We start from the raw sequence: 16,893 nt of genomic DNA, 5'->3' as shown, positions 1-16,893 counted from the left end.
TAGGAAAATTAAATTTTAAAAATACCTCCAGTGAAAATCTAACTTGTATTAAGCGTTGAGAGAACATAAATGGGTGTAAATGATCAGACATTATCCGTTACATGGCCAAAATCTGATTATCCACCTTTAAACCTTTTCAGTATCAAGGTCCAAGTCAGTATAAGTAGCATAACTTTGTGTCTGCTTTATATTACTTAAATGAATGAAGAGTTTTGTAAAGCTGGCAAAATTCTAGTACATTTATTTACTTTTATCAAGACAGCATGCAGAGCACATGTCCAGGGTCACATCAAGTCCAAGGTCAAGGTCAAAGATTAAATGGCTCAAGTTTGTGTCCATTCAGTACAGTCGACCTTGTATTAAGAGACCACCCAAGGGACTGCTAAGAAGTGGTCTCTTAATGGAATGGTCGCTTAATGAATTTCAGTCAGATGAAAAGAAAAGTTATTTTTAACTGTTAATGTAACTGTATTTATTATGAACATACATGTATGGTTTCAAAATCTGTTTTAACATCGTGAACACTTTTCCAAGTCCACAAACCGTGAAAATTATGGCTAGATTGTTTGTCAGTTTGACTGATACAAAGGTTTATTGCAGTCACGTGCAAAACGTACTCTCTAATTACATAGATGAAGAAATGCCCGGTAGAATTTTGGTACCCGGTCGCTTAATAGATACTTTTGTCGAATATTTTACCTGTCGGGACTACATTTATGTGGTCGCTAGTCGCTTAATAAAAAAGTCGTTTAATGGAATGAACTCATGTACTGAAAACGTTCGGGAGGAATTTTGACCGGTCGTTTAATACGAAAATCGCTTAATAGAGGTGGTCGCAAGTACGATGTCGACTGTATTGTCCAAACAACTAGAATAAATCTATAAAATAAGCAGCAGTTGTTAGTCTCGTTCAGACATGCACATTATACTATGTCCAAGGTCTTGGTCCCATAGATCAGATTGCTCATGTCCAATTATCCCACAAAGTTGCAACTTTCTGAGGTTCTAAAGTGGTTTTTCATGTTCAGGTGTCTGTGACCTTGACCTTTGTGTGACCCCAAAATGAGTAGGGGTCATTTAATCTGCATGTCCAATCTTCCCATTGTTTCCACATAGGTCAAGTGGTTCTCCAGTTATTGGAAAGAGTTTTCTATGTTCAGACCCCTGTGACCATGAACTTGGCTTAAGTGACCCCAAATGTGATAAGGGTCATATTTTCTTTTAGTCCTGTCATCTTGTGAAGTTTGAAGGTTCTGGGTCAAATGGTTCTCAAATTACTGATCTGAAACCGTTTTCCATGTTTTGGTCCTGGTTGCCTTGACTTTGATCAAGTGCCCCAAAAAGCAATACTAGGGGTCATCTGCTCTATATGTTCAATCCTCTTATGAAGTTCCAACATTCAGGGTCAAGTGACTGAAGTTACTGATCAGAAATGGTTTTCCATGTTCAGGCCTCTGTGACTTTGATGTAGTGACCCCCAAAACAATAGATGTCGTCTACTCTTGTCAATCCTATCACCATATAAAGTTTGAAGGTTCTAGGTCAACTGATTCTCAAGTTATTGACTGGAAATGGATTACCATGTTCTGTCTGCTGCAACCTTGACCTTTAATAGCGTGACCCCAAAATCAATGGGGGTCGTCTACCCTGAATGTCAAATCATCCTATCAAGTTTCTACATCCTTTGTCAAGTGGTTCTCAAGTTATTGATCAGAAATGGTTTTCCATGTTCAGGCCCCAGTGACCTTGGCCTTTGAGTGAACCCCAAAACTATAGGGGTTGTCTACTCCATAAGCCCTGCCACCCTATGAAGTTTGAAAGTTCTAGGTCAAATGGTTTTCCAGTTATTGATTCCAAAATGAAGTGTGACGGATGGATGGACAGGGCAAAAACAATGTCTTCCCCGGTGAGGTTGTACTTGTGGTGGGGGGGGGGGGGGGGGAGATATAAATATAGTCTCCTCATTAAAACAAGAGCTGTTACTATTGGTGACAAATGCCCCCAAAGCGTGCCAAAGAGCTTACAATTATCTGCTAAAAAATCGCACATCATTTCGTGACCTTGACCCGAGAGACCCAGGTCACAAGCATGAGACACCTCAATATGGTTAACATTTGTGTCAAATTATTTTCAAATCCCTAGATAAATGGCAGTTCTGGACAAGACTTCTAAGTGTGACCTTGGAGCTAAGGGGTCTAGGTCTTGCACATGACGCATCATCTCAATATATAGGGAACATTTATACCAAGTAATTTTAAGTTATGGACCTGACAAGAAACAGACCATTTTAACCTCTTATTGTTACATTGACCTTAGGGGTCTGGATTCTGCGCAAGACACGTCTCATTTTAGAAAATATTTATGCTAAATAATTTCAAATTCCTTTCTTCAATGGCCGAGTTATGGCCGGGACATGAAACAGACCCTGTTAAACATTTGACCTCTAAGTGTGACCTTAACCTTGGAAATAGGGGTCTAGGTCTTGCGCGTGACATGTCGTCCCATTATGGTGAACATTTACACAAAGTTATTTCAAAATCCATTTATGGATGGCAGAGTTACAGCCTGTACAAGAATTAACATGGAAGGACAGTAGCTTTTAATATGCCCCATAAAAACAACCTATTCAGCTGGGGATGTAAATTCAATGTTTGTTTAAACCAGTGGTCAAGTAATCAAAGGGTTTGTTGAGCGATATTTTGTGCCTGTTGTGTATCTTAGTAAACCCTACATTAATTTGTTAATTACTTGGCAAAATTGTTCTGAACTATGTGAACTGCAAAAAGGTGTAAGCCATGCTATTTCAAGGTCATGTTGGTAAAATCTGAAAGTACCCAAAAAGATGCAAGTATAATGCACAGCTTTTTTCCATGCAGAACAGGAAGTCTGAAGTTCTTTACAACAGGGTGAAAACAAGTTCTTTATTCAGTTTTTAGATTTTATTTGTTTCATATTCAAAATATGTTATTTCTGATAAATATATCTATACATATAACTTAGCATGTCATACTGTTTCAATAAAACATTAATTCTATAATTTATTAATTTTCAAATACCAACTTAAACAATTTTGCCTATTTGCATAAACAAAATGGGACTAGTGAAACTAAGGCAGTTTCTCAGCATAAAAACAAAATGTCCTGTACTTTTCATGGTGTGCTGTTAGATCAGATACATATTGTTACTAAACCTAGACAATGATTTTAACAAAAAATATTTTAATGGCCATAGTCAGATTATTATTAATGTAGTACGACGGTGCATTTAACTCGACGAAATGGGCATAATACTGTAAACTTTAGTCGGAAACATGGAACCTGCCTGACGATGGTAATTTTATCATGCCCAACAGTTCTGAAAAATGAAACGAAGCACAATAGTACCCGAGAAACCAATTTATATGCGTAACTTTCAAGAAAGCTTCTTGGTTAGAAAGGGGCATAAAGTTGGCAACATGGCTTATAAAACCTGCCATGTTAGGTGATCTTGTGACCATAAAGGGCAAGGGTCTTGGAGCTTTAATTACACTGACACCGATGGAGAGTAACTAAACAGCTCTTTGCGGAGATTCATTCTTGCCCAGTGCATATCATGTTTCCAGTAAAAATTAACCATGCTTTTAAAATTCTGATGAAGTTTGGCACTATAAACTGCAAGAAATCTCAAACAAGTCGCTTGCCATCCTTCTGTAACATTAAATATTGAACAAATCATTTTCTGTATTTATGCTTCTATGTGTCTCAATTTCAAGGTCTGACACTAGATTAGAATATAAATATTACATTGCAATATGTTCCATAGTAAAACAGTATGACATACAAGAACAGAATTTACATGCTATTACGTTATGAACAATTACACCATTTTAACAACACCTGTAATGGCAAGCTTAGTAAATGTACAATGTGTAACAATTTCCTGCTTGACATAACTTACACAGAAAGGAATCGATCCCATGAATTCATCTTGCTTTATATGAATATCCATTTTTATGGATGCTGTCCGAAATATTTACTACTAGCTGTAAAGAAATATCTTTACGACGATGGAAATGAATGTATACAAATATCTACGACACAAAAGTGACATCAATACAAATTATGTACTTCGGAAAATCAGTATATTTTAATGTTCAGAATCTTAGCTCTATTATTACTGTAACATAGAAAATATCTTACAAAATAACATAATTTCAAATCAATACTTCTATTTCTTACAATGTTTAGATTAAAAAAACACTAAATTCAATGGCTTCTTTCTAGTTTGTTGATTTTTTTTTCAGACGTTCACAATGAGCTTTACACTTACAAAAATAATGGTGTATGTGTATATATACGCTTGTTGCTTATACCATATATACCAAAGTCACAACTTTCAAACATTACACCAGGAGCTTCTTTGAATTTGTAACCGAATCCAACCAAAATTACACCATGACTGTTGTATTTTACAATTAATCAAAATTACTTTGCGGAACACATTCACCATCCTTCAAGTATATGGTTAATATCAAATGAATCTAGTACACTATTGCTTTACCCCACACAGCACATGATAAATACAAACTGGATTCTAATAAACTATCACTTTACCTATACAGCACTTAATCAATGCAACTTATCCTAATACATCATTTTACCCACACAGCACATGATAAATACAAACTGGATTCTAATAAACTATCACTTTACCTATACAGCACTTAATCAATGCAACTTATCCTAATACATCATTTTACCCACACAGCACATGATAAATACAAACTGGATTCTAATAAACTATCACTTTACCTATACAGCACTTAATCAATGCAACTTATCCGAATACATCATTTTACCCACACAGCAAGTGATATATACAAAATTTACTGGATTCTGGTAAACTATCTCTTAAACCAAATACCACATATTAAACAAACAGGGGACCCTAGCATACTACCGCTCTAATAGCCCGCACACATGGGACAACAATTATTCTGATGCGTAATGTTAGAATTCATAAAATTTACCACTAAACATTCTTACAAAAAAAGAATGATTTGAACACCCCTTTATGCCAAATACACACTGACAAGACAAAACAATATTATTGCAATGGAGAGTTCTTAACTATTAACAAAAGATAATCCAAAATGATAAACAACAACAAGATGCTGTAAATACCAGCTACCCAGTAAATGTAACAATTATAATATAACTTAATGGTTCTAACTACATGTACGTACATAAAACAAAACATATAAACACAATAATACATGAAAAAAATCTTTTAGGATCAATATGCAAGTCTTGTTTTCTTTATCAAATAAGTTTGAACAGTAGATGGCTAATTTTTCATTTTAGATCTGAAAACACCTCAATATTGTCAAGTTATTTGGTGAATTAAACAAAATGCTTTTGCAACTTACAGAAAATGCTAGAAACCCAACCAACAATTGTGAATTAATACTTATTAACGGGACATACTTGTGGTGTGTTACTTCAAGACAAAGTTGATATTGCTGATGGGAACAGACTTGTATCTCTGAATATTATTTGGCTAAATTATAGCTTGTAACAAGTTGTTAATCCATTGAGTATTTTGTCTTTTTTTCAAGTGTTCTGTTAAAATGTGAAATTGTTAATTCTGATAACAAATGCAGCTCCAGAACATTTTCCAAACACTGGAGCAGATTTCTTGTTATGCAACGACATGTAAATTTGCCCAGAACTACACTTACGAGTAAAAAAGTAAATAATATATCAACCACTCATTAAAATGCAACAAAAAACCATAGTTGTTGAAGCAGAAAACGGTCATAACTCCTTTATTTGAGTTAGTTTTCCATCTAACCCCTGACATGCAGTTCTGGCAAGAAGTATGAAATGTCATGCTGCAAATATTTAATGCTTTTACACTTACTGGTATGTGCGTGCGCACGCACGCACGCACACACACACACACACACAGAGTCTGTAATGTCTGCTTTCTCAATGTACTTTGCATGTCAACAGGCACACTCTTGATTTACATGTATATTGAGCAAAAATAAAAGATACATCTATGATGAAGTTGAAATGACTGTAGAAAATGTCAGACTCTAGGAGCCCAATGAAGCACATATAAATGAAGAAATGAGCAGCATCAAGCATATATAAGACAGATGTCTTTAACAGAAGAGGTGAGATTTTAATGAGCATCTCATTCAGTGTCTACCTAAATACACAAACACATTATATTCTCTACTGCAATGACACATGAACATTATATTTAAATACTTTTTTTTGTTCTCCGAAATTTTTGCGACTTTATCTATACCTATATGTTTGACACTGCTCAAAATTCTGGAATTCAAACAGATACTTGGAATACCACTATTAAAAATAAGAAAAGATGAAATTGGTTTAACCTTTACATGGTAAACTCATTTCTCTATAAAAAAATACTTGCTGAATTACATATAGTAACATTACATTAAATCTAAGGCGCTGTATCCATCTTTTACATGGTGACAGGACAGTTTCAACTTCTCCACTTTCTGGAACCAAGAAACACAAACCTTACAGTAGTGAAGCTGTAATAACAAATGAGCCGTGCCATGAGAAAACCAACATAATGGCTTTGCGACCAGCATGGATCCAGACCAGCCTGCGCATCCGAGCAGTCTCTATGCTGTTCGCTACAGTTTCTCTAATTACTATAGGCTTTGAAAGCGAACAGCATGGATCCTGACCAGACTGCGCGGATGCGCAGGCTGGTCTGGATCCATGCTGGTCGCAAAGCCACTATGTTGATTTTCTCATGGCGCGGCTCAAATCAACAATTTCCTTGTGATGCTGTATTCTCTGTACAGGATTTTGGCATTCTTTGGGCACAATAGAAATGTTTTTTTTAACCCTTACCCTGCTAAATTTCTATAATGGATTTGTCTTTCTTTCAATTTGGACAGTACCATTAACTTTTAAAAGGGGTGCTTACCAAAAACATACTAACAGGCGAACAGAACAGATCATGATCAGACTGCATGGATGTGCGGGCTGATCATGATCTACACTGGTCGCAAAGGCAGACTCAAACATGTCCAGCATGATAATGGTTTTAATAACAACCGAAAAATGCCAAAAATATTTACTGAGAACTTAAACTTATCTCAAGGAAAATGCTGAATATCAGTAAAGTTCCGCAACCTTCAGTCCAACTTAACTCCACCATAAAACAGAGTTTGAGTTACACTTGATTCAAAATTGCATATATTACATAAATAAAACAAAAACATTCATCAAGGCAGTGGTGTTTCAACTATTTTGTGAATGGAAAGGAAAAAACAGGATTCATTTTTTTTCTCTTCAACTTTTAAAACTTCTGATTATGCAAATCCAAAATTTGTGAAAACTGAAGTTCTGTTTGCTAACAAACTTCAGTTTTCTAACAAACCATCAAAATACACTACAGAAAAATATTCAAGTGCATGTATCATAACTTTTGCAGATGACCTTTAATATATAAATGTCACTTGTTCAGTAAAAGTCATATAGTTCTTTTACTTACTATGTCTTGGTTAAACAGGATAAAGAATGGAATCTAAGCATACTGCTTACATCACTTTAACATATTGTTAGTCAACTCTCAAGTAGTTTGGTCCCCCTTAAATCCCATTTTATATTGACTACAAATAAAACTTTTGATTAGCACCACTGGCCACCTTGGCGCATGAAGTGTTTAATTTTTTCTTTATGCTAATACAACTATACACTGCTTGCAACAAGGTGACAAATCAATTCAGGGTTTTTTTTTTTTAAATATGATCAGCAACAATAGCTTCACCATCAATCCTAGACACCTTACACTGGCCAACTTACAACTGATGTGCATGTTTTCTTCAATCATTGTCATATTCACCTATTCCAGTCTTACTGCCTTAATTTGAGCTATCTGAAGCTAAAGTTGTTCATCAAGATTGATTCCACGTCCATAAGGAGAAGGAGTAAGCACTAACGACCAGATTTTGAAACGCCCTGATCCTTCTTTTTTACCACTGAGCATTATGCATGTGGAGAAGTGCACAATAAATGTATACTGCATATAATCCTTGTTTGAAAATCCTTTGAAAAATCAACTAGATTTTAAATGACAATGTCTGAACATGTAGCAATTATGCTGTTAGGTCAATAAAATCTTTTTCGTTTCGTCGGATCGTCTTTGTTGAAAATCACAAATGCAACTGCACCACAGACTATTAGCCCGATGAGAATGAGTACAATAACAAAGAATATTTTCCATCCTGACCAGCTACCACTGGATGTAAAGCCTCCTTTTGGATCATCTACATGATCTGTAATAACAGTAATAACACCTATATACTGACAGTAACAAAATTTATTAAAAATTCATTTTCTAACTCTGTTCAATAACAATGAAATATTAAATATTAGACTACATTCTATTGGAAAGTTTTAATTTTACATCAGCTGTGTTATATCAATTGAATTGTATACATAAAGAGTCGATTATTTTCAATTATAGTCAGTCTGCAAAGAAAAATATGTGCATCATTTATTAATGTACATGTGTATGTTATTAGTAGGGATGGCAATGAATAGCATTTTTGGTATTTGAAATTGTCAGTCAATCTTCCGAACGAATATTCGAAAATTCTGTCAACAACTGATTAATGAAATAGCTCAAAAACTTGTTTATCATAGTACTTTTATCAGCGACTTGCATAATTCACTGGAAAAGATTCACATATTGCCAAATTAAGAATGACTAATCCTTCTTGTATACTGCACTCCTGAATTTGCCACCTGCAATATTTCAGCTACAGACCATGTTCATATTTCTCAATACAAATCTAATGACATATCTGTATCTGCCTCACATTTTTATGACCACAGTGAGAACAGGCAATGTCCGGCAAGCACTCGACCACAGAGGCCCCTACTTAAAACTTTGCTCGACCAAAGTTGCTGGTTATGACATGCAAGTTAACCAAAACTGCTCTGTAATTCAATACACACTCCAAAACAGGATTTAAATGTGTCTCAATAACCTTAAAATGTTTGTAATGGACTAGCTAAACTGATAAAGTTTAATATGGAAATCATGTGGTTAGAAATACCATTCAACTGAACTGAAATAATTACCTCTGGGAGCTGCAAAAAAATCAGCTTCTGGTAAGCCCCTGTATTCTTCCTTTCCTTGCTGTTGTAAAATAATAGATGTCAAATCATTAATTTCTATGGATTATGATTTCATTTTATCCAAACAAACAAGTAACAAAGCCATTTATTTCATCTTAAATTTGAAATCTACAAATCAAATTCAATACTGGTCAACAAGCCGGTTTTGGCAAAATTCAAAAACTTAATGCCAAAATATTCAAATGATCATACTGAGTATATAAGTACTGACTTGATTTTTTGTTGTTTAATATAACAACTTTGTAGCATTTCATTCAATATATTGTGTTCCTTTATACAAGACCTTTAAGCTTTCAATATTAAAGCAACATCGCAGGTGTCCAGGCAGGGTCATGTTTCAGGCAAGGTGAACAACTAGGTCATTGAAATAAATATCTAACTCGATTTCTTACATAAGGAACTCCGATATGTGCAAACAATTTAATATTTTGTTTTCAGTTGGGTTACTATTATTTTGCACAAAGATATGGAAAAGAAAAACACTTACATCTTCTGGTAAATCTAACTCATAAAGTTTCATTGAAATAATATCATGATTATCTGAAAAAAAGAAATTAACAAGAAATGAAAACACAGAACTATAAAAATTCTGTAAGGTAGGTAAACCACTTAATATTCCACCCTCGTACAAATCAAATTTAACGAAAAATGTCTTTTTTTTAATGTTCCATGCCCCTACCTTTGTCCATCCTGAAAAAGTATGTCACACATACCGGTACATGTATTTACTTTTCATGTTGATTATATGTATAAAGTTTCAGTGGAATCTTTTTAAAAATGTTGAACTAGTTTGCTTCACATTTTTTTTTTTTACATCAAATGACTGACCACAGGATTTGCTATAAAATGGGCCCCAACTACTTTATCGGGAGTATAAATATAAAATGTGGGGTCTGTAACATTTACAAATGTACAGGTTGATATGCTATATCTAGGGTCAGTCCATTCGAAGCAAAATAATATAATCAGTATTACCGTATGAGGTGCTTACACTGTCTAAAAGAAATTAATTACGAAATAATAAATCTGTTCCTATATTTTATCAGTTAATAAAATATGGGCAGGGGTTTGGATGCGTAATAATTAAATCACGAGTGCTATGCACTCGTGATTTAATTATTCACATCCAAACGACTGCCCATGTTTTATTAATTGATAAAATTATTGTAACATATTTATTATTTCGATTCTAACAATGCAAATAATTCGCATTTTACAGTACTACATTTTCAGTGTAATACATCATTCGGGTCATATGCTGTTACAATTTATCCCCTATGGTTAGAAAGTGTTGCATAGCCAATGGATCGTAAAGACATTTGTTTCTTTTTATCAGAATTTTGAGAAGTACATGTATTCATAAATTAGTAATCTAACAGCTCGCAAACTAATTATAAACAGAATCATCAAATCAGGTGAGTTGACCCTGTGATACGAGAGACGAGCTTAACTTTTATATGATGTCACATCATTATGATGTCATACTTTATGTCATACATTTATGACGTCACCGCTGAATCATAATTAAGCTAATTGAATTCGCTCGCAGAGATCAGAACGTGTTTACGGACCTAAACATAAGTCAGTACGACTTTTTATTATATTTATGTTTTTGAAATGCTGTTTTCAACCGTTTGGCCCTGAAATAATTCGTATGTAATGGAACTGAAGTAGAATCTCTTATTCTCTTATGTTACAATCATGGGGTGGGGAGGGGGTGAAAATGTAACAGCCAACCATATTTTATCGTAGATTCATGTATAGGCGATTTCGCTATTATGTTTATACAGCAATTGCTGCGGATCGTGTTAGTATTTATAATCATACACATTTGACATTTTTTAAATTGTTGACTACCGTGGTATTTTTCCTAAGAGTCTTCAGTATGTACATAACTCACAATCAAGAGCCACATTATTGGGACTATCTACAGCTGGACTTAAAACTATGCAGCAACATTGTCAACATTAAGAAACAGGGGTCAGTCACTACACTCCCTCCCTTTTGGTTTTATAATGTTGAAAATTTCATTCATGGTCTTTATCTTGCAAAAAGGAAATTAATTCACCTGCTAATTCACCAGTGGCAGCTGAAGCACCAAAATAATAGCCGACAGGTAATCTTACACCTTCCACTTTAAAACATTCTGTCCATCCGTCTTTCCCATCAACATCCATAGATACCTGTACATTCAAACATACATTTTTATACAAATTTTGTTCAAATTATACAGCTGTAATTTGCAAGCAACTTCAGTATACAAATGTCCATCACAAATAAAGTTCATAGAAAAATGGTGCAAAGTCAGATCTATGTGTGTCCATAGAACACATGTGCCCCATCTTATACTGTCACTGTATGGTCATAAGCTACTTGTTGACAATGCAAAACCAAGTGAATTTTCATATTATCTTTAAGGGGGACCCGGGGGAGATCGGGGTGCGGACTGGAGGTTCCAGTGCCTTAGTCAAGGGCCATAACTCTAGTCTTACTTAAGTGAACAACTTCAAACGCTGAATAACATTTGTATAAGGTTTCATAACTCTAGGTCAAATACATTTTGATACATGTATGTGAAACAAAAACTTAGGTCCTTTATGCATATTTCTGACAAAGTCGAGGGCCATGTCCCAGTCTTACTAAGTGAAAACAAAAATTAAACCTCACTGCCCACATGCTGAATAACAATCCTATGATGTAAACTGATGCATCTAGATCAAATAATTTTTGGGTTATGCACGGTACAAACTGGAACTCAGTTACTGAAGGACTTACATAATCCTCCTCCCCCACCCAAATATTTTTTGGGAACAAAATTTTTTGTCAGCTTTCCAAGGCATATAACCTTATACAGAAAACTATCCCTGTCCAAAGGCAGCTATGTTTTTCAAAAGAAACAGATTAGTTTGAAGGAACTTGGTAGAAGGTCACCCATAGCATATTGCTGTAAAATCATTTTGAAATCAGACCAGGAGTTTCAGAGGAAACAATTTTTCTAAGTTTTCAATAAAGTAGTATGGAGAAAACTAGTCCTGTCACATTGATTCAATGCTTTTTAATGAAACAGATTGATTTAAAGTAACTAGGTAGACAGTCATCCCAAGGAACATTTCTGTCAATTTATTTTGAAATCGGACCAGTGGTTTCAGAGATGTAAAAGTCATACAGGGAGAACTAGCCACACCCCTTGGTGGCCATGTTTATTTTTTTTAAGACAAGAGCTGTCTCCATAGGATGACACATGCCCCCGATGGCACTTTGAATGAATAGTTATGGCCGATGTAAGAGTTTAGGACCTTTGACCTACGGAGCTGGGTCTTGCGTGCGACATGTCATCTTACTGTGTCACACATTCATGCATAGTTATTTTAAAATCCATGCATGAATGACAAAGATATGGACCGGACATGCCCATCAATGCACTATCATGAAAAATGACCTTTAACGTCTAAGTGTGACCTTGACCTTTGAGCTTGCGTGTGACACGTCGTCTTACTGTGGTACACATTCATGCCAAGTTATTTGAAAATCCATCCATCGATGTCAAAGATATGGACCGGACACGCCAATCAATGCACTATCCTTTAACGTCCAAGTGTGACCTTGACCTCTGAGCTATGGACCTGGGTCTTGCATGCGACACGTCGTCTTACTGTGGTACACATTTATGCCAAGTTATTTAAAAATCCATCCATCGATGACAAAAATATGGACCGGACCCGAAAATTGCGGACAGACCGACAGTTCAAAAACTATATGCCTCCCTTCGGGGGCATAAAAAAAGAATAATTTGAAGGAGGCTGATAGAGGGTCACCCATAGAACACTGCTGTCAAGTTATTTTGAAATAAGGCCAGCAGTTTCAGAAGAGATTTTCAAGCTTTTCCAAATAGCTATATTGTGAAATCTAGGCCTGCCCCACGGCACCAGTATTTTTAACGAAACAGAATGATTATTTAAAAATACAAGAGGGTCATGATGATCCTGAATCGCCCACCTGAGTAATATGAACCACATGTAACTGATGCTAAAGTGTTTTAAGATCGGTATGTAAAACTGTACATGTCATCTAAATGTCAAGGCTCTGTCTTAAACAAGAAGCTGCGTTCAATAAACGCTTGATGCCCCTGATGGCATCCTTGTCGATACAAAGCAACCTAAGTCCAAAACGAGGTCAAGTTCAAGGTCAAGGTCAAACTGAGGTCAGGTGATGTCTGAAGATGAGGAATGGTCACAGGTTACATCTGCATTATTAATTAGTCATTCTAGTCAGGGGTATTGATGCTAGATAAAACGGTCCTATTTGGTTCACTAGGGAATGCTACATACCAAATATCAAAGGCTTAAACTTTCAGACAAGAAGATTTTTATTTTTGACAGATGACTGAAGACGGACATTGAGTGGTCACAAAAGCTCACCATGAGCCTTTGGCTCAGCTGAGCTAAAAACTAGGTCAGCAATTTCTGAGAAGATGATTTTCAAAGTTTTTTTTCCCCCTTTGGTTGACATGGAAACCAGAATTCTAATGGATGATCTATTCTTAAAGGAATTTGAAAGGGTGTCATCCAAGAAGCATTTCTGTGAAGTTTGGTTGGAACCAGCTTGCTTTGGAATGAAAGCTTCTTTAAAGAAATTTTTGATGACTGACAGACAAAAGACATTCAATAATCATAAAAGCTCACCATGAGCACTTAGTTCTCATGCGAGCTTAAATACAGTATCTTCTATATAAAGAAAATTTTATACATACCCCATTGTTAGTCTTTAAATAATGTTCAAATGTAATTTTTTTGTAGACTGTTCTTAGTCACTTACAGTTTCAGATGCTGCAGTCTGTGGCCAAGAGTTTAACATTCTGCTATCTTTTCAAAACGAAGTGCTGGAGTCAATTATATGAAGTAAATTTTTAGTGGTACTATCTGACTAAGTGATACTAATTACTCATACCTTTAAAGTATTTCCTTCATATCTAATAGCTAAGTATGTATCTTGATCAGCATTTCTAAACAATGATGTACACCCAGCAAGTTCTGTATGGGTACCATCCAGATCATGGTCATAGTGCAGGGTACCATTATTTACCATGGCAGAGATATACGGATGCTGGTGCTGAAAGAAGATTAAATCTTGAGTTATAAATACAACTGCAGAACAATTTTATTCTATCCTGTTTGAACATCAGTTGTGACCAAACTTCAACTGCGACCAAGTCAAATCAATTTCTGTTGAAGCAAATGACCATCAGGCATACACGATCAAATGAAATACTTATGTACAGATTAAAGCATCTAAAACTATCTTTAGTGGAAAACTACGAGATGGTGAAATATTGAGTTACTAGCCAATATTTTTTGGACCATTTCTGGGGCCAAAATTCAGCCCCATTCCCTTCTCCAAAAGTATGGACCCCTTCCCCCAATTTTGAACAGAATTCCCCTAAAAATCATAATAAAAAAACATTTCTTTTTTACATTTTAAAAACAGAACTGTTAGTACATATTTAAACAATACCATTTAAAACAGAACACAATGCGCTTTTATGTCGTTTTCTTCTGGAACTAAACATTTGTCTGATAGAAAGTATATTCATATTTTCATTTCCACACCATTTTCCCCTATTCTTGTAATTAAAACACAACTTTTGTTTTCACTCCTAACATTCCCTGTTACCATTCCCCCAGTGCTGAAAATAACACAGCTAGCTAACGTTTTAATACTTACATTATGTGGCCCATTGTGATTGCTGTAGGTATCTGCTATAACTGCCAATCCAACAAAATAGTCTTTACTTCCAAAAACAGGACCTGACAATATAATCATCATGTAATTACAATTATGTTTATTTAGCTTCACTAAAACTCTTCTCATTTAAAAGAGAAAAAAAACCTATAAATTAGTCTGGTTGTATAATGTAATATGCAATGTATATGCACTGTACAGTCAGTCTTACCATCTTGTTTCTAAGTCAAAACTGTACTTAGCAACTCACAAGCAAACTGTTTTATATTAACTCTAAGTCAAGCGTTGTTCTACTGAATGCTTACAGTAATACACTATTCTACAAAACCTAAAAATGTCTAAAGTGTGGTACATACAATTAACTGGTGGTGAATACAAATTAATTTAAATACAAAAGCACACATTAATTTTAAACTAACCTAACTGGTTTCTATCTCTTGCATACCAAATTGCAAAGCCATCACCAAATAAACTCTTTCCCTGACCATGGACTTTAAAATGTACATGTAACTCCCAGTTCCTTACTCTGCAAGGCTGGAAAAAAGAAAAGAATGACAATTAACTTGTCTACAATGAACAAACAGCCATTTTTCGTATATTTTTAGTGTATTAGCTCTAGTCTGGTAAAGACACAAAATCTAAAAAAAAACTGGTAAGGAAAAGCGAAAATATAGCAACCTAAATGATGATAAAACTTTTTAATTAGAAAGCCTACAACATCTGTTGGCTCAGTCTTCAATGTTCCTAAAAGTCACTGTCCTCTGAACACAGCAAATTTAGAATGTACTTGCATGTCATATCTCTCTAATACCTCAAAATGCAAACATTCCTTCCAGATATATGGACTGTTGTAAATAGAAAGTTTGCAAATGCGAATACTGTGGAAACTTATAAGGCAAATTTTCTAGATGTTTGGGATGAGTATAATTAAATACAAAAATAAAGTGTTGTATAATTAAATACAAAAATAAAGTCTCAAGCCATGTCCAGTTTTTCGTCAGACTGAAATACAATTCTGCATGAATATAATTAAAACTAATACATGTACAAGTATACTGCATCTTCCAACTTCTATGGCTTGCAAGATATTAATAATTATTATTTATCGTTAAAACTTCAATGTTGAAATATAAATAGCTATACCACACTGTTCCATATTGCGCCCTGTGAGCTCTGCCTGTCTGGTGTAAGACGTATATAATTACTAGTTACCATGGTCGTTCCAACAAAATCCCACAGGGGGATGTTCATTCCTGCACCTGAAAACATAAACAATGTTTTGATTTAAAACATGTAGTTTAAACTTATTTGGTATTAGATCATGATTTAGTGATGATCAACCTCATACTCACGAATTCATTGGTTTATCAAATTAAAGTGAGAATCATCTCTGTCTGCATGTTTAAGATCAGTCTTGATGCAGAGAAAGTTTCTATGTATAACAGGGTTCTCGGAAACGCCGAAATCACCGTCCCTGTACGCATAATTGGTCCGGACCCGGTATACGTGTGTTTATTGCAGCTTGGGAGTCCCCGGATGCACGTTTCTGCAGTGAGACGCAATGAAAATTAATTGATTACATAACCTGCGAATACACAAGGTTTAACTCTAGAGCAAAATATATAGGCGGAGTTACTCGCTTGTCACCAATAGCCGCGTATAGCCAATCAGCGTTCCCCGTTTCCACTACACCACGAGACAGGCGGCATATGTATGATCAACTCGAATACACATGATTGTCGGTAGGGGTGACTATTGAGGCCAATTTTGACTATTGCAATACTATTGATATTGCTTAAAAATTTATTACGATACTATTCTATTGCAGGTTACTATTGCGATACTATTGCAATAGTTATGGGCCATCATTTTTTATACAGTAAAGCTATCAACGGGAAATTTTTTCCAGTGTAAGAGGGGCATTGTTTAAAATTGCTGTAACACACATTGAAGTTTGTATAAATGAAATGGACAA

The 16,893-nt window shown here is 35.1% G+C and overlaps 1 protein-coding gene across 1 annotated transcript; it reads right to left on the bottom strand.

Annotated features, from left to right (window-relative positions):
- Nucleotides 1-7,062: 7,062 nt before the first annotated feature.
- Nucleotides 7,063-16,202, bottom strand: LOC123546946 (vesicular integral-membrane protein VIP36-like). Its single transcript, XM_053551249.1, has 8 exons — nt 16,062-16,202; nt 15,338-15,452; nt 14,901-14,983; nt 14,127-14,288; nt 11,248-11,362; nt 9,667-9,719; nt 9,123-9,180; nt 7,063-8,311 (listed from the first exon to the last, which is right to left on the bottom strand). Exons 1-8 carry the CDS (start codon nt 16,185-16,187, stop codon nt 8,145-8,147), a joined length of 879 nt encoding a protein of 292 aa, XP_053407224.1. The 5' UTR covers nt 16,188-16,202; the 3' UTR covers nt 7,063-8,144.
- Between the last annotated feature and the right edge of the window lie 691 nt (nt 16,203-16,893).

This window comes from Mercenaria mercenaria, chromosome 9 (genome assembly GCF_021730395.1).
Source record: "Mercenaria mercenaria strain notata chromosome 9, MADL_Memer_1, whole genome shotgun sequence".
Taxonomy (NCBI): Eukaryota; Metazoa; Mollusca; class Bivalvia; order Venerida; family Veneridae; genus Mercenaria; species Mercenaria mercenaria.
Note: the sequence above shows the minus strand (reverse complement) of the source record. Positions and strands in the feature narration are given on the sequence as shown.

Coding starts and splice junctions, on each gene's coding strand:
- LOC123546946 (XM_053551249.1), bottom strand. CDS start 16,187: ATGTTTTCAGGTGCAGGAATGAACATCCCCCTGTGGGATTTTGTTGGA. Junction 15,453..16,061: donor GCGCAATATGGAACAGTGTG/GTATAGCTATTT, acceptor TCTTTTTTCCAG/CCTTGCAGAGTAAGGAACTG. Junction 9,720..11,247: donor TGCCACTGGTGAATTAGCAG/GTGAATTAATTT, acceptor TCTTTTTTTCAG/ATAATCATGATATTATTTCA.